General features: G+C 31.9%; 1 protein-coding gene across 1 annotated transcript; it reads right to left on the reverse strand.

Moving 5' to 3' along the window:
• Positions 1 to 3,668: 3,668 nt before the first annotated feature.
• On the reverse strand, positions 3,669 to 9,877 carry LOC136983333 (glycerophosphocholine cholinephosphodiesterase ENPP6-like). The gene is made up of 7 exons (XM_067280025.1): positions 9,593 to 9,877; positions 7,608 to 7,964; positions 7,440 to 7,549; positions 5,062 to 5,223; positions 4,839 to 4,982; positions 4,644 to 4,764; positions 3,669 to 4,576 (listed from the first exon to the last, which is right to left on the reverse strand). The coding sequence occupies exons 1-7, from the start codon at positions 9,834 to 9,836 to the stop codon at positions 4,413 to 4,415; spliced, it is 1,302 nt and encodes a 433-aa protein (XP_067136126.1). The 5' UTR covers positions 9,837 to 9,877; the 3' UTR covers positions 3,669 to 4,412.
• Positions 9,878 to 19,447: the final 9,570 nt, after the last annotated feature.

Below are 19,447 nucleotides of genomic sequence, written 5' to 3' on the forward strand. Positions count from 1 at the left end.
CTGTTACTATTTTAATACATTTCTTTTAATTTTACATTTTTTGCATTTATTGTATATATGTTAATAACAATTTTTGTAACTGACAATCAATGAGATAGGTGAGCTTGATGATCCTTAGCAAGATTAAAATATACAAATTTTGAACCAAATATTGTTAGTCTTAAATTGCCTTGCAGTTTTACATTCAACTTTTTTCTCTGTTTCGTTAAGATGAAATTATCATGTCTAAAACCAGCTTAAACTATACACGAACTTGGAAATGCCAGCAAAAAAGGATTGACCATCTCACAAAGTTTTTTGTATTTTTGTGTTATACAGTAGAGCATCGATTATCCGACTCAATTGGGGACTGGGGTTGGTCGGATAACCGAAAAGTATGAAAAATACATTATTAGTATAGTGTATTAGGCCTGGTTTAAATACTAGCCTCCCTTTCATGGTCGAGCCAGTGCTGCCAGCTAAAACATGCAAAAATTTAACAAAAATAATATTAAAATAGCCAAGACATAACCAAATATTGTAGTGCCACATCACTAGCGGACATTTGAATTTGCCGACTAGAATGCGGTCGGTTAACCGATAAGTCGGTTAATAGGGGGTCGGATAATCGATGCTCTACTGTATTTATATTCGTTTCAAAATTGCTCAAATTTAAATTTTTAAAATAAGTTTTTGCTTCAAGGTCAGCAAATAATTCAATAAGTTCATCTTGCAAGTTCATGTTGACATTTTCAATTTGAGTGAAAAACGGCGCCATAATCCATTCTGAGATATCAATATTTTCTAAATCAGCAAAACGTTGTACTATAAAATTCATTGAAGCAATATTCAAAAGCATAATATGTATAGTTATATTTGTGATTTTTAGTTTTACTTTTCCCATCGACCCCCCCAATAATCCAATAATGTTATATTCACCACTTTGGTGATCTCTGGTTTAGATGTTCTTTTCTGGCTGACTTCTTCCCGTTCTGATGAACACCAACAGATTCACAAATTTATACAATCATTTGTATAAAAACCAATAAACAAACATTTATTTACAGTATGACATAGCTAAAGTCCACTATCAATAATTTCTGGAGGGAAAGTTTCTGCATTTGTTCTTGACAAAAACTATTGAATTTCCAACTCATTCAGACACTTAGAATTCCCATTGTGAGATAATATTTTTTGTCTTGGAATGGAGATTCTCTGTAACCAAATTTGTGGTTTTAATCCCTGTCCCTCATCATCTAGCCACCCCATTGTAAGCCTGGCCAAACGCATGATGGATCTAAAATATCCTCTTCGTGCCTTCAGGACAAAGGATAAAAAAAAGTTTTATTGTATTTCATTTAACTACTTCATAAACATAAGCTAAGTTTAGACACTACTAATATGAGATGAAAAGGATATATTTTAAATTAAATAAGTTAAAAATATAATTAAAAATTGCAACTTGGCATTGTGAAAATGTCAATAATCTTTGCTTGTTTAAACTTTACCAAATTTTACCACCTTTATATATATATATGTGCCAAAAATATATCTTTTCAGTTGTGATATCCTGATTTTTAGCTCTACTTAGACTTATTAATCTTGTTTAATCTTTCATGAATGCACAGAAATAAATACAAATTCTTATTGGATGGAAGTTTTTGAATTAAAAACTTTTATTTATAGTAATTATGCAAACAACAAAATTTTGATATAATGATAATGTTGAAATACACAGCAGAAACTTTTGTTTTAACCCAGATATGCCCGAAATATGTGATTTTTACATTTTCAAAAAAACTATTAAGCTCTGAGTCATGGTGAAAATAGATCATATCTGGTGCTTAAATTTCTTTACTTTTTTTGAATCTTATCCAATAATATATGTGAAGCAAATAAGTTATCAAAGTAAAGTGAGAATCTTCTTTCTGGATATTGTTTCCAGCATATCTAAAATATTCAGCATTGTTTTTCTTACCCAGTCCAAAATGATTTTTTCAGGAAACACTGTTTTCTTCTAAAATCTTATTTTGTCCACTAATATGTATCTTTTAACAGGATTTGTTAAACTGGCTTTAAGGATACAATAAGTCAGTTTCACAGATTAGAAAATTGCTGTTTTATTAAATTTACCTATTAAATTTTCTAATCTGTGAAACTGAGTTGCTGTATCCTTAAAGCCAGTTTAATAAGTCCTGTTAACAGATATGTACTAGTGGAAATAAGATTTTAATAAATTGAGGACATTGAGGCATATTAATTTAATTGTTTTCTTCTCACTGCTTTCTTTGTCATAGAACAGCAAATGCATATTCCAAAGCAGCAGCAGCCCATCCTTTATGTTCCCCATCAAATGAGCTTTCCATGTCGAGTTGGATGCTGTTCATAGTATGAGATCATAGGTTCATACTAGTAAATAAATAATCACAATTTTGATGGTCCAAAAGCAATGCCTTATAAGAGGAAGTATCTATTCAAAACATCAAAGAATGAAAGTACTTTTGCAAGTAGGGTTTGTTATTATCTGCAGCATGAAAATAGTTCATTACCTATTCAAATCTGTTTTTGATACATTGAATTTTCTACCAGTTCATTATATTGGTTCACTAAGTTAGACAAACATAATCTATGTTGTGACAGACTGCAGTATCCAGAGTAACAAAATCCCAATGTTCCTATCTTATCAGTTGATACTATTAATTGATGGTTACCAGATTGAGCCACAGTTTTTGTTAATAGATATATGGCATTGTTATCCAAGAATACTTAAAATATTTTAAGAGAATCACAAAGAACAAACTATATGTTGCTGATGTAGATAGTGCTGAAAGGTATTGTCCTTTCTGGTAGATCTCAAATACACTATTGCTGCACTTTTACTTTCTTTGCAGTAGCACATTCAGGCACAATAATGAGCATTCTGTGCAGAATATACACTGAATGCTTACTTTTGTGTGAATGCAACAAAGTTTTTTACTTTTTCACAACAAAATATCAATGACATTTTGTATAAAAAAATAGAATCTAAAGAGCTTAATCACCACATGGAGCTTAATCACCACATAATATTACTATTGATTCATATTTATGCTTTGTAAGTAAGCTATACTTTCTTACAGTTGATGCCATGATATTACAATAAAAAACAAATTTTAACAACAGCTGAAATTTTTTATTACATACAAAGGCTTCAAGTCTGGCTGCAACCAATGACTGTCTATCTTAATTCCAAAAACAATTAATTTTATGACATTCAGATTGAAACTGGTAAGGATAAGTTTTTTTTTATTGCATTTAGGCAACAGTAGGCATATCTGGGTTAATGAAAATATATGTAAAATGCATTTGAGACAATGGATACATGCCATACAATAAGCATTTGAAAACTTCAAGAATGATGCATTCATATATACTACAATTGCCCAACTGTCTTAAAGTTATCACTAGATACTCATAACAATGTTACAAATTCCAGAATCAAGTGAGATATGGCATTAAAGAATATCCAACACTGGACTCAAACTTATCAACTCACATAATAGAATTCCTGAACAACTCTTGTCCCAATAGTTGTGAATATTTTGATTCTTTTGTTTTAAATCATAATTTCTATATTTACTTATTTTTGAGCTTAAATTTAAGAAATTGTTTATAAAATAATTAATTTTAAGGGGCATAAAAATCAAATCTCAGTACAAAAAATATTAGTATTTATTATTTTTTGTTAAAATTTACAGTTGGCATTGTTCTGTTGCTAATCTGCTGCTGATCGACATTGTTCTGTTTGTTTGATTCTCTGAACATCTCTAAGCTTGATGCTATTAATCAAAGGCAAATGACCACCATAATTAATCAGACTATTTTTCTCTGCTATTAATAATTAAATTCTAAGTAGTTTGGCACCGGAGGTTGGCATTAGGTATCGTCTCTTATTTAAATTAATATTTATTAAATAATTTAGAATATTCTGGAAGAAAAGAATTGGTTTGCAGCCTGTTCAAGTCCCACTTTTGACCAATTCTTGAAACCATCCACTATTATTCATGGCATTGACTGGGGATGACTCCTATACCCATGGCCTAAAATGTTTATATTACGCCCACCATGGACAGTTATATCCAAAATTAAATGTCTGAAAGCAGAGAGTCACACAGAGGTCTGAGTAGAATAACTGGCATTACATCCATACAGTAAGCGGGACTGCAGATTTGAGTCCCACTTTGGACTAATTTTTTTTTTTCAGAATATTCTAAGTTATTCAATTAATAATTAATAAATTAATTATTAATTTAATTATAAGAGATGGCACCTAATGCCTACATCAAATTACTTTATTTAATTATTAATAATAATGAAAAACAGTCCAATTAATTACAACTTTGATTATTACAGCAAATTATATATAAACATTATGCTTCCTATAGTCAACAAAATTAATAAAGATTATTTGAAGCTGAATATCCATTATTATATATCATGTCTTTAACTCTGTCCCAAGATCCATTATTAGGTACAGGTTTAATTCCCAAAATATGACAAAATATATTGTAATGATCAGTCATTTGAACTGGTGGGTTGACAAATTTTGATTTAAAATCTGAAAGAAAAACACAAATATTTTTTAGTCTTGGAAACAATTGAATAATAAATAATAAAATACTTACTTGGTCCTCTAGCATAAAAAATTCCTCTCATGTCAGTTTTGTCTTTTCTATATGGATCATAACCATGAAATCCTAAATATTCTTTGAGGGATGATGGTATCATTTTCAATGTATCATTTATCTATAAAAATAATAATAGATTTAAACTTGTATGCAATAATTGTTTATGATTTTAAATTGGATAAGTTCACCTACTGGATTTATGTAATATCCTTCATCAGCCATTAATAAAATCGGAAGCACTAAATTATGCTTTTTGAAATGATAGTGGTTTGGAATATCTTCTTTCTTAAACACATGAAGACCAGGAATATTGGCTTTTTTAAAATCATTTATTATCTAAATATATTTAATATAATCAGAAAATTTCAGTATTAATCATGATATATTTAATATATTTTGCAGTATTGTTATTTACCTCATCTAATTTATTCTCTCTTGGTTTAATCATGGAAAGGGAACCCTTATCCAACATCATCTCAATATCATCTAATTTAATCACTCTGTCTATATTAATGTAGGTAACTTTTGTAGGATTTGTGTCAGACATTCCATGATCTGATACAATGACTAAATTTACCTTTATGAAAATGACAGATTTATTAAAAATGAAAATATCATCATTTAAAAGTTTGAAACATAAAATATCATTCAAAATAATAAATATCAAAGCATGGTGGAAACACCAACTTTTGTTAAATTACAGTTATAATTTTTAAATATATTCTATTATATAAGAATTTAACAAAGATGGAATTTTATACTCTCTCTCTTATATGCTGATTTAAAAATACTGATAGTGTTTATATAAACTTGATTTATTTTAAGTAATATAAGAAGAAACTATGATGTCAGGTGTCTTCCATTTAATGATTGTGTTAATGTTCATTTCTATGGTTACATTAAACAAAGTGAATTTTTTAAATTATTGGAATAGATTTGAGAAATTTGTCTATATTTCAATTTGTATTATTTTACAACTTGCATGAGAAAACTGTTCTAAAATAATGAAAATGTAACATTAATGAATTTGCCATGGATATTAAAAATTCCATATATTGTTTGGGAGAGTGCACTGTAACTATTGATGTTGGTAGCAATTACACTTGATAGAAAATATAAAAACATTCTGTAATAATCTGTTTATATTTCAGCTTCTCTACCACTTTATTTTTAATTCTAAACTGATAGCATACTAACTGAATTCTAATGTACTAAATGAAACAATTTAATTATTAATAAGGGTAAAGATGCAATTTAAGGCATTATTTTTCATATTAAATTTAGTTTGAATTTAGATAAAGACACATTAATTTTCAACTTCATTGTAATAATATTTGCACAATCACAGTTAAGGGCTAAAGTGAAATCACAGAGTGCTCAACATTCTTATTGTAGGATTTGTCACTAGAATAAAATTACTATTTTAGTATATGCTATGCAGTTCAGTAGTGTGCTTATCATTTCTAGGTTAATAGTTTTCCATTTTTGTGAGTTTAAAGTTTAGCATAGTCTGAGAGACTCCATTATGGCATGATTAATATATTTTTTTCATATGTAAAATAGTTTTTTTTTTCTGGAATTTTAAAGCAGTTCAATATGGAGATTCAAATTATCAGGAATGTCTTTGAATAGTATGAAGCATCTTGTATTTGGAATTATAATTTAGGTTACTTTTACTGAAGCACAAGGTTCATTAACAAATAAAAATAAAGTAAGCTTTGAAAAATAATTATTCATCATGTAAAAGACAGCTGGAAACTTGTAAAAAGTACACACGTGCATGCAATGTAAATATAGCAAAATGACAGTTAAGGGTTAACAGTTTTTGCAAATTGCTTTAAGTAACATATTTTTTCTAAAAATGATAGCCTGATTGATTTGTTAATGTGAGACACCAACACATTATGACCTATCTTAATTATATCTATTATAAGTGGAGCTGACCTGCAATAACATTACAAATATGGGCAAAAGATGAATAATGTCTCAAATCATACTATCCATGAATGAAATCAAATATTGATTCATATCTGGATCCTTTAAAACAGTAAACTAATGCCATATTGTACAGTAATTTGACCAATTACTAAACAATTACTAAAGATTTATACCAAAACATCTGAACAAAATTTTAAAATTTTCTAGTAAAATAAAAAAGAAAAAAGGACTGCAATTAAGTGATAAATCATCTCTGCTGACAATGTCAACTCTCATTTGTTTTTTGAAGTTACATTAAAAACATTAAAAATGCAAAAAATGCATGCATAAATGTTGTATTATAACAGTCTGAATAAAGCACATGTGTCTTATACAAGGAAACTGTAAAAGTTTTTGTCATTATCTAGTTCATTAAATGTAAGACTAGCTATCAAAAATGATGCAGAGGAAATAAAAACTCAAATTTCTCTGATGCTACAGTCTAGCTTAAAATTATTTTCTCAAATATAAGTGAATTGAATCTTAGAACAATCTGTTAAATTTATAATTTTTAAGTTGTAAGAAAAATTTGAATTGAACAATTGCCATAGAAACACACATTCTACCAATAAAAAGCAGTTCCCATAGACCTACAAATGTATAGACATAAATTACATTATTACATATTTTCAACAGGTCACATATATTTAACAAAACTAGTATGTTTCAATAAAGTAAAGCAGTAAATTTTATTTCAATATCAGAGAGAATTTTTTGCAGTTTTTCTGAAATTATTTGAAAATTTTTCAAAATTCTATTGTAATGATGTGTATATATATATAAATTTTCAAATCTGAATAGAAAAATTTTACAAACCTTAGTGAGTAAATCTTTTTTAACTATTTCTTCTTGTAATCTATTTATGTCTGAATCTATACTTTGTAAAGCTTGCCTTCTTTCTTTAGTATCTGGTCCATATTTGTGTCCTAAAATCAAAGAAAAATTGCACTTTTGAAAGTTCATTAGAAAATGCTACTTATTTACCTGTGGCATCTACTGCTTCATAATAAATTAATGATAATTGCTGCTCATTATTTTTACATTTATCCAGAATATCATTAAATATCTCCTTTTCATTGTCTTTCATATTTATCCAATCTGAGTAGGGTATGTATGGTTTGCAAAAGGATGCTTTGATACCATCAATTTCCACTTGACAGCCATCCCACCAGTAGGAACCTACTCTGATTCCATTCTTCTCAGCTGTTATCCACAGAGGTTCTGTGTAATTCCACCAGTGTGGATGGGATGCATTTTTATTTGGTGCCATCAGGAAATATTCGTTACTTTTCTCATCATACATATAGTTTTGGACGAACCCATGATTCTCAGCATAGCGACCTAATGCAAAATTTTTAAAATTTATTAAAATAGATAAAATATATTACTTTTATTTTTTAAACTTAAAATATAAATAATTTTAATTGTTGTTTTGACATTAAAAAATATCATTCAATGAAATACAATGATACAGGTAAAATTTCTGCATTTACATATACATTTCTAGTACTGTACATAGATGTTTGCATAAGTAAATGTAGTAAATACAGTTAAAAATAATATTTATAAACTTTTATTTACAATTACATTAATATATAAAATTAAAAGTTTTATCAGATAAAATTTTGATATTATGTATATTTTTTTAAATTAATTATAGTGTGTGGAATATTTTCATGAAAGATTATTTATAATCTTAAACAAATATTAAGATAAGATACTTTACAATATATGTTTATATAGTAAATTATAATAAGTAACAGACTGATAAAAAGAATAAGTTAATTATGTTGTAGAATCAAATCTCAATTTTTGCTCATTTGATTATTTGCAAATTTGTCATCAACAAATGGAAATTTTCTGGAGTTTTGTGACCAACTGTGGAAAATTGTAGATGACACATGTAAACTAGAAAATGTAAGGAAAACTAAAAAGGTTTAGTAAGACATAAATGCATAAAATAGATTAATATTACATACATTTTATCATTTACTATTGGAATCATACATACAAATTTTTCATAAAGTTTCAGTGTACTAACAAACTATGCATTATGTTTGGGAATGCCATGCACTCTCTTGTTACTAAAGAGCATCACTCATGTTTTGTCTGTGTGCATTTATCACATGTTTCTTTTATTATTAAACTTCATAAAATACAGTACTATACATAACTGTATTTTATAAAGTTTAATAATTTTATGGCTATCTAAATACTGTACTCTCCCTCTGCATGCATGTATGTGTGTGCACGCAGGTGCACATGCCAGCATATATTGTTACTGTAGCATATATTGTACATGCAGCATATACTGTAATTTTAAATTTATAAAATATATCATTACAGCCAGAATGCATTGTTTTACATTTCTGTGTTAAATACAGTCAATATTGTTAAGAGTTAAGGTTTGGGGGCCTAGAGATATTTGCAGTTTTCCAGTTTTACGATTCTGCACCCTAATCCCCTACAAATGTAGAGGAATGACTGTATATATATTCAGTATCTCATAAAGTGTCCAAGAGACAATAATGATAATTATAGTTGTATAAATTTATTCTTTTGCAGAACATTTAATAGCTAAATAATGAATATACAATTACAATTTATTTTTAATTAATTTTTATTCAATTTACAATTAATTTTTATCCATGGTTTAAGTTGCAGATGATTATGCAACATAATGTAGTCAATGAGGGTAAACTTCTTGGTAACATTACATTTGTTATTCTGTTTTTATTGTAATGAATTATTTGCGTTTCTATTAATCACATTTCAGGTTTTACTAGTTTATTATTAGTGGAAGAACTACATTTCGTAACTATTTTCATATAAAGACCGATAAACGGGTACTTTTGGGTTTCATGAGAAGTTTCATACATTTTTTTTTTTTTTAAATCAGATTTATTATTTAAGGTTAAAAAACATATTTAAAATTTCTGATCACTAAATATAATGTTTATAAATGTTACCTGTTACTATCGTATACCAATTCGGGTAAGAATTTGATGGAAATATGGGTGTAACATATTCAGCTTTCACACCATTATCTGCTATCTGGCGAAAACCTGTATAAGTAATGTTTTCATCTAAATAATTCCATCTGACTCCATCTACAAGTATTATTATAAGGCAAGACTTCTCCTTTCCATCCGTAAAACGCGATGACACTGTCAATAATGCGTAAAAAAGGACTGCGAATCGACACATCCACATCCTCCAACTGTCAACAGGTATATAAACATCAGGTAACGTGCGTGAGCAAAGTTCGCGTGAGGTCACGACACCTAGCGTTGAAAAATAATTTCCTATACTCAAAAATGCATTTTTAGTAGTTCCTAATTTCATTACAATTTTTACAATTCGTAACTCCAATAGTTGGTATGAAAATTATACAAATAATAATTTTTAAAATTAAAATCGTAATATTTTGTTTTATATATAATAATAGTAGACGAGTTGCCATTTTCGCTTGCATGGTCAATGACGCCACATGCAAACTTTTCAAACTGAATAGTTGTCATGTCCTAATTTAAGGTTGAACAAGTCAAAGTTTTCGTTATTCGAGTTGGCCCACCAGTGGCCAAGCGGTCTTCGTTCCCTGAACACTGGGAGTTCGGTCGTGGGTTCGCGCCTCGTTCGGACGGGCGAGTTTTCCGGGTTTTCTCCACGTTTGTAACGTCTAAATAGGGGCCAGTTTCCCTTAAAAAGGCATCCCTAGGCAGATCGCCCAAGTGTTGCGTTACCATAACTAAACAAAAAAAACAGAAACCGTTATTTGAGTTTGGAATCGAGAGTCAAGAAGGGTCTCATTATACTCGAGTCCTGGGTTTTTCGTGTTTAATACTGCAAAATTGAATTTCTTACTAAGATGCGATACCGATCTCACTTTTCATTTACAATATAATGGCTGGCTGGCTTTTCCAGAATACTCTGCTTCTACCTTTTTGCTCGACTGGTAGAGTAGTGAAGTACTCTACTGTCTATATGAGCCGCTGACAGTAGAGTAAAAGTGGGTAGTTCTGAGTCGGAACCATAGGAACTGTTCCCCCACTGAGTGTTGAGACAGTTCTGGTCGGACTACTAACGCGTTCTTCGTTTTGTACTTTTATGAATACGACTTTTCACGGAACATTTACAAAGATATTTTAAAAATTTATATTTGCCTCAGAGTCTCAGAGAAAAAGTATGAAAAATTTGGTGATCGGACAAAAAGCTAAGAACAGAGAAAGAAAAACATTCTATTTTATATATATAAACCGACGAGACGTCTAGTCAACAGACTAAACTATTCCAAGGAACCGTCTAAATCAGGGGTCACAAACTGGCGGCCCGCGGGCCGGATACCAAGGCCGAGGCCCGTAAAGACTTCGTATCCGACCTGCGGTCTTTATTTCTTTTCTAAAAATCAATGTTTCTAACATATTGCAGTATTAACACAGAAAAAATTCAAGCTTTTGTTTATGTATGTTGTAAAGGCCTGATCCTGATAATAGAAGGGCCTTTCTTAGAGTCTTTTTTTAGTTTACAGAATGATTTGGTTTACCGAATACCATACCGTATCATATTCGTTAATAACGAATACGGTATGATATTCGGTAAACCAAATCATTCTGTAAACTAAAAAAAGACTCTAAGATATACATCTATTCGACTGGCCCTTTGCTGCGTTTGAGTTTGCGACCCGTGGTCTAGTTCCTCACTGGGATTAGTACCAAAAGTTCCAGTTCTAAATCAAAGGTGGGAAATCAGTTCTGCTGGATTTCCCACCTCTAATTTAGAGTGATCTTTACACTTTAGCCGAAAAGTAAGAGTAGTAACTGTTCTAAATATAGCGTTGCCCATCATCATCATAACGATGAAACGTTTTTAAACTCTCTCCAGACTGTACTTTTCCCATGCCACGTGTTTTACTGCGCACCACCATATTTCGTGTACTTTTTAATTTACTAAATAATTATAACAGTCAAACGATTTGTAATTTGTAAACGGTTGCTTTGTATAATAGCGGGTTCTGTACACAAAGTAATCGTGAAAATCGTGCTATTTTGTGGTATCGCTGATAAAGAGATTGTGTAGTTCAACGTCTGAGATCAGGTCACTCCAGGTTAAATTGCTTACGCTTTCCTTTATATCCAGCTTTAGCCTCATCATCTAAAGTAAAATACAGATAAGTAAAATTGAGATTAAAATCCGATAGTACAGCGAACTGACAGTTATCGGTTTACAGTCTCACACATTCAAAGTTCACTTTCACGAGTAACACCATTTACAATCAAAGTATAAAATTACTAGAATAATACTATAATAATAAAAATTTAAATACTAAATAATGAAATAATTAAAATACTAAAATAATAGGATCATACTAAAATTTTGTTATATGAAAGAGATAGTTTAAAAAAAGTAAAATTAAAGAACATTTTATTATAAAAGAAAATTAAGAAATAAAAATATAAATTTTATTAATTTAAATACGGGTATAAATATACCCCCAGAATGCTATTCAATTTTAAATATGGCGTTACTCGTGAAAGTAAATTTTGAACGCAAAGACTTGCAAACCGATAATTGTAAGTTCGCTGTGCTGTCGGATTTTAATCTTAACTTTAATTTATTGTAATATCATTTAGTTTTTTATTTTGTTTTCTTAGAAAAATTGTCTCATTAAGTAAATTATACCGAAGAGAGTCTTGGGATCGAAAAACATATGATGTTTTTAATGTTCTTATGTATAACTCGTATATGAAACCCAAAAACGACAACGCCAGAGCCCCTGTACAATACAGACCAATCATATGCCCTCCTAAACTACAAAAATTCTCCTTCACGCATCAGAAACAAAATATACTATCAGGCAGAACGACAACATTCTCAAAAAACAAAAGATTTGTCATAGAAACCATACGGGATGCAAAGAACAGTTAGTCATTTTTATAACCTGCGCATAAAACTTATGCGTAGCACGCATAGATTATAGAACGGCGTTTGACATTATCGCACACTCGTTATTGAATAACTTCATTACATTTTTAGAACGCACAATGCAAATAAAAAACAACACTATACCTTAGCTTCACAACACAGACTTATATCAAAATAAATCAAATACCGTACACAAAAAGCATTTTTCAGGGAGGTTCGCTAAGTCCACTCTGGTTCTGCGTGGCCTTGAAACCACTGTTCACTAGGTTAAACAACAATAAACTGGGATTCACTATAAAACACAATATATATTAACTCATCACATGTACAGTACATGAATAATACACCATTCTACAAATCCGCAGAAACACAGCTAAATCATCCACTAGAAGTTATACAAAATTATTCCACTAACATCTAAACGGAATTTGGCTAGACAAATACAGAACACATAGAAAAAGCAATCCTGAAGAAAGTGACTCTGTAGTCGGAAATAGAGGTCATTGAATCCATTAATGAGCGCAAAGTCCATAAATACTTAGGATTCCAACAGACTAAACTCACAGAAGACGCACAAATAAATTAAAAACTAACAAAATACAATTGCAGGGAATTTCAATACCAACAACAGAGCTGAGTGCAAAACCTAAGTTACATCTAAAGCACGTCTGCAATGATTTATTTGAATGTTAGCTAAGAAAAAAAAAGCTATTCATAAGAAACACGTTTTCTTTATGAAAAAGATATATTGAAAATTATACATTTGCAACATTTTTATATACACAATCTGTTATTGAATGTTTTCCTTTCGTAGGTACATTTCTGAATTGAGTGTAGTCATGATCCTATGTGCCAGAGCCGCACGAGTAGAATTTATAAATTCCATGATTTTTTAGACAGTACGACACAGTTAACTTTAGTTGGTTTTCAATCTTCTGTGGCTTTCCATTCGTAGAAATCTGTCAAATACAGTACAAAATATTTTTATTTACTACTGAATGAACTGTTAATATTCACGAAAACAATTATTTTAAGATTTATTAATTAAATACAGCATTTTTAAAATTTCAGAACAGAATTTTACTTACCCTTCATATTTTTGAATTCCAGCTTCTCAATTTCACAGGCAAATCCATGTACTGGTACAGTACTTTCTCGAAATGTTCTCGTAATCGAAGGGAAGTAGAAAATCCTTCAGAACATGAAGTCTCACGACAGAATATAAACTTTTCCTCCACCGGGATTTGCTTATGTTCTAATTTTACATGCTTGTTAGTAAGACTTCCTTTTGAAAAGAAGTGCTTATAGCAATAACAACAAGTATTTTCTGATATATCCAATGCAATATTCTCCATAACAATTTCTTAGCAACGTAGCAGAAATATTTCAAAACCAAGGCCGAGGCCCGTAAAGATTTATCGATGATTATTGAAAATTATCGATGATAAAGAATGGTTTTAAAGCTAAAATATCGACAAAAAATTCCAAGCACACCGTACAGTACGAGGTATACGCTACCTGAAACGCAAGGTCTAATATAAGAAGGTCAGGACACGCGTACTGGACGCCGCCATTTTGGGACTTTTTGAGTCGCATGTTTAACCACATCTTGCAAGCAACAATCCTCTCTCGTGAAGAAAGAAGTTGAAGAAATCACAGAAATAGAATAGAATTAGGACTATATACATATATACATGTTTTAATATATACATATATGTATATATATATATGGCCGACGGCCACAGCTTCGCTACTGGCTTCGTGCTCAGGTTTAACAAGAAAACTGGGTCGACGTTTCGGAATCGCCTTTCGACCTCTGCTCAGGACAATTTGCGCCCAAGTACACCTCGCCTTCGACCATCAACACTTCAAGTTGTGCTGTGCGCCCCGGGGCAAACGCTCTCCGCATCGCTTCACCGGAAGTTCGAACGTTCGTCTGGACAATTGAACTTTGTTCATGGACTGGTGCGCCTTTGGATAAGCCTTACGCAGATTGTTAAGAGTAGTTGTAAGCATCATTTTTGTGTTTAATAAACGGTTTTCGATGGAAACCTGCCTCAGTGAGTCTTATTACTCCAACACGACTATTTTGACCGCTCGATCGTCGTGACCTCTTTCCACCCAAATTGGCTAACCTCAGAATCGGAGTAAACTGGAAATTTCGATTACTAGGGTTACAATTTCGCTTTGCAGGTTCAAAAATCATAAGAGGGAATATCTTAAGGATCTTTTATATTTATGTGGACGAACTTTGCAAAGCCATAATGAGAACAAGAGATAGGTTCGGCCAGAGAGAAATGGCAGAATTTCTGTAAGATGACATGAATATGGACAGTTCAACTACATATATTATGTCAATGAAATGAATTGAAAAGAACATATTGGACCCTAGATTTACATTTATATCATTACACACTGTTTAAATTGCCACCATATTTGATTTCAAAACTATTATTGTCCTCTCTTGTTAATAATAAGAAGAGCAACTTAAATTATTATACCTTTTTAGTCATTTTTAAGCTTGTGTATTATAATTTTGTTACAGTCCGAAATTAAAAAAATGAAATAACTTTTAAACTAGTAATCATTTTAATATAAAAATGTATTAGATCTACAGATTTTAAATATAATTTAAGTTATTTTTATAGCTTTTTAACCTAAAATTTAAAAAAATATTTAAAAAAAAACCAGGTGTGTTTATACATTTGTTACAGACTTCTAGAAGATGCTTGATGCTTGTTTACACACAGACAGTTAGAATATTCTGGAAAGACTCCGAGGACCAAAGACTGAACATCTATAAAAGAGTGGTTGTCACCAGCCACGTGAATTTTTTGACAAGGCGTGCTCAAAGATAAGGCAGAAAGCTACCTCTGCACCATGCCTTCCTGCTCGGCATTGGTGTGTGTCTCTCTTAGTTAGATCCAGCAGCAACACTCTGACCAGAAATCCCATCGAGACACTGCAACACAGATTACCAAGCCTCCCCACCACGACAAGGTGGAGACACGAAGGGGAAGAAAAATCTACCCCCTGCCTTGTTTGCGTATTCCCAACTGCCCGCTGCCCGTCGGTGACCGGGAGAAAAACAATCCCGTAAACTGACCGGAAAAATTTTTCTCCCAGTCAAACCCGACGGCACAGTGCTCCAGAAAGGATACCTCAGGGGCACCACGAGGAGGTAAGACTCGGAGAATTTTTGTTTCCGCCTCCACTTAGTCCGGAGAGACGCGTATTTCGTCCCTCCGCATTAAAAGAAGTCAAACAAATAAGACGCCCGATTGTTATATTTCATTCTTATTTGTATTGTCGTTGTTTATTGTTTCGTCAATCGGTATATTGATATTTTCGCAATTTATAAATCAAATTCTTCACAATTATATTAATGTATAATTAATGAATTAAATTATTGCAGACAATTTGTAAATTCCTTCTAGCAACAACATTCTTCATTGCAACTTTTTACTTATTCTGTTTTAAATTTACACAAATTCATAAGTTAAAGATAAACATTCACTTTTTCCAAACATATTTCTTGTCATTGTTTTAATTAATGACAAACAACCAAACACCTTAAGTTGCTGAGAAAATTTAATAACTAACAAACGTTTTCAGCCAAATCTGTTGGCCATCATCAGGTTAAACATATTCGAATGCAAACACAAAATGGAACAAAAAATTTAAATACAAATAAATAAAATAACGGATAAAATATACATATAAGAAAGTAAAAATTAAATATAAATAACAAAAATATATAAAAAATATGTATAGGTTAAATAAATAAATATTAATAAACTACACGAAACTCTAATAAATGCAAGAAGTGCATTTATCAATAAATTATACGAAATTCTGACAAATACAAGATATGCAGTGATAACAAAATCAAGGCATTAAATTAAGAGCTATCAAACCTCTTAATTAAATATTTCCATGCCGAAGGCAACCCTTCAGCATCCCTGGCATTAATGCAGGCATTATGTAATCTGCTCTTAAATATTTCAATTTTTTCGGCGCAAAACGCTAAAGTCGGTGAGTGTACAGGTTTAATGATGTCTGCTTCACCCCACTTGACTACCGAGCCTTCAACCTGCGCCATCTGAGATAGAATTGTGGCGTTAGATCTTTTGCTGATGTTGTATTTGTGCTCCCTCAATCTAATCCCTAAGCTTCTATTAGTAACTCCAATGTAGTTTTTATTAATGCCTAGTTCTTGGTTTTCATAAGGAATTTTGTACACTCCAGCCATTCTTTCTTTATCAATACGGTCTTTGTCGTTCCTTAATAATTTGTACAAGTTGGGAGCCCTCTTGAAAATTAACTTGGTATTTTTGCGGGCTGAGATTTCCTTCATGATAGCTTCTTTCTTTCTGTCATACGTGAACTTTGTGAATTTGCGGAAATCCCCTCCTTGAGCTTTTGTTTTGTTATTCTTGTAGTTTTTGATTAGTGCGGTTATCATATCCGCCCTGTACCCTAGAGTTCTAGCGATATGCGATATCCTGTAGATTTCTTTTTGTCTATCAACCACACTACTGCAGTAGAGAAAAGCCCTGCGAACAAGGGCACGGAAAGCAGCCATTTTGTATTGGTAAGGATCATTCGAACGCGATGAAATGTACAAAGGGCTATGCGTTGGTTTTACGTACACTTTAGTGATCAAATGTCCTTCCTTGAATTCGATGTCAATGTCTAAAAAATGTATCCGTGAGGAACACGTCTGTTCAATCTTTAGCATGAGGCCGTCATCGTTGTTGTTGATTCTATTAATAAATTCCTCGATTTTCCGGTCATTTTTCCATATTACAAGGACATCGTCCACGTATCTTTTAAAATACATAATGTCATTCATGAAGCCACAAATAACACTCTTTTCTAACCTTCTCAATACAAGTTCACACAACAATCCTGACATAGGACTTCCCATTGGGACTCCCCTTTTTTGTTTGTATTGACGGCCATTAAAAGCGAAAAAAGATTCATAGCAGACAAGGTTAGCTAGCTCTATCAAATCATTACTGTAATTTGCCAAATCTGGGCTCTTGCTGTGCATGAAATCCAAAAGCGCTACCCTGCATGACTCAATTTTTATAGAGGGGTATAAGCTCTCGTAGTCCATTACGGTTCCAACATCCTTTATTAATATTTTTACTTTCTTATATGTATATTTTATCCGTTATTTTATTTATAAAGCGTCATTATACGTTTTCCTTTTCATGATGACTAATGTTTTGCTCTTGTCCGCTCTAGTATAACCAAATCGCTTTGGATGATTATATTAAGAAAACCGAATGCGAGCGTGTTGACGAAAAGATTATCGATAGCGTCGACAGAAGAGTTAAGAAACTTGAAAAAGCTAAAATCACTAATTTATTACCTTTTCTCAAAAATTGTCGGAATCCTAGGCCAGGTATGCCGAGATTATTTGCGTTTGCCAAAACCCATAAAGAGGGCAAGGAAGTAAGACCCATAGTTGAAAGATGCAGAGGACCAACCTTTTTTCTTGAAAAGAGATTACATAAGTTTCTCACCTCTCAGCTCGAGAATAACGTATATGTGGCAAAGGATCCCAGGGATGTGGTTAATGAGATACAAGATCTAATTTTAATGGATAATGAGGTTGGAACCGTAATGGACTACGAGAGCTTATACCCCTCTATAAAAATTGAGTCATGCAAGGTAGCGCTTTTGGATTTCATGCACAGCAAAAGCCCAGATTTGGCAAATTACAGTAATGATTTGATAGAGCTAGCTAACCTTGTCTGCTATGAATCTTTTTTCGCTTTTAATGGCCGTCAATACAAACAAAAAAGGGGAGTCCCAATGGGAAGTCCTATGTCAGGATTGTTGTGTGAACTTGTATTGAGAAGGTTAGAAAAGAGTGTTATTTGTGGCTTCATGAATGACATTATGTATTTTAAAAGATACGTGGACGATGTCCTTGTAATATGGAAAAATGACCGGAAAATCGAGGAATTTATTAATAGAATCAACAACAACGATGACGGCCTCATGCTAAAGATTGAACAGACGTGTTCCTCACGGATACATTTTTTAGACATTGACATCGAATTCAAGGAAGGACATTTGATCACTAAAGTGTACGTAAAACCAACGCATAGCCCTTTGTACATTCCATCGCGTTCGAATGATCCTTACCAATACAAAATGGCTGCTTTCCGTGCCCTTGTTCGCAGGGCTTTTCTCTACTGCAGTAGTGTGGTTGATAGACAAAAAGAAATCTACAGGATATCGCATATCGCTAGAACTCTAGGGTACAGGGCGGATATGATAACCGCACTAATCAAAAACTACAAGAATAACAAAACAAAAGCTCAAGGAGGGGATTTCCGCAAATTCACAAAGTTCACGTATGACAGAAAGAAAGAAGCTATCATGAAGGAAATCTCAGCCCGCAAAAATACCAAGTTAATTTTCAAGAGGGCTCCCAACTTGTACAAATTATTAAGGAACGACAAAGACCGTATTGATAAAGAAAGAATGGCTGGAGTGTACAAAATTCCTTATGAAAACCAAGAACTAGGCATTAATAAAAACTACATTGGAGTTACTAATAGAAGCTTAGGGATTAGATTGAGGGAGCACAAATACAACATCAGCAAAAGATCTAACGCCACAATTCTATCTCAGATGGCGCAGGTTGAAGGCTCGGTAGTCAAGTGGGGTGAAGCAGACATCATTAAACCTGTACACTCACCGACTTTAGCGTTTTGCGCCGAAAAAATTGAAATATTTAAGAGCAGATTACATAATGCCTGCATTAATGCCAGGGATGCTGAAGGGTTGCCTTCGGCATGGAAATATTTAATTAAGAGGTTTGATAGCTCTTAATTTAATGCCTTGATTTTGTTATCACTGCATATCTTGTATTTGTCAGA

Source organism: Centruroides vittatus, unplaced genomic scaffold (genome assembly GCF_030686945.1).
Source record: "Centruroides vittatus isolate TY-2023 unplaced genomic scaffold, ASM3068694v2 contig_880, whole genome shotgun sequence".
Lineage (NCBI taxonomy): Eukaryota > Metazoa > Arthropoda > Arachnida > Scorpiones > Buthidae > Centruroides > Centruroides vittatus.

Coding starts and splice junctions, on each gene's coding strand:
- LOC136983333 (XM_067280025.1), bottom strand. CDS start 9,836: ATGTGGATGTGTCGATTCGCAGTCCTTTTTTACGCATTATTGACAGTG. Junction 4,983..5,061: donor GAGAGAATAAATTAGATGAG/GTAAATAACAAT, acceptor AAATATATTTAG/ATAATAAATGATTTTAAAAA. Junction 4,577..4,643: donor TTTTTATGCTAGAGGACCAA/GTAAGTATTTTA, acceptor TTTTTCTTTCAG/ATTTTAAATCAAAATTTGTC.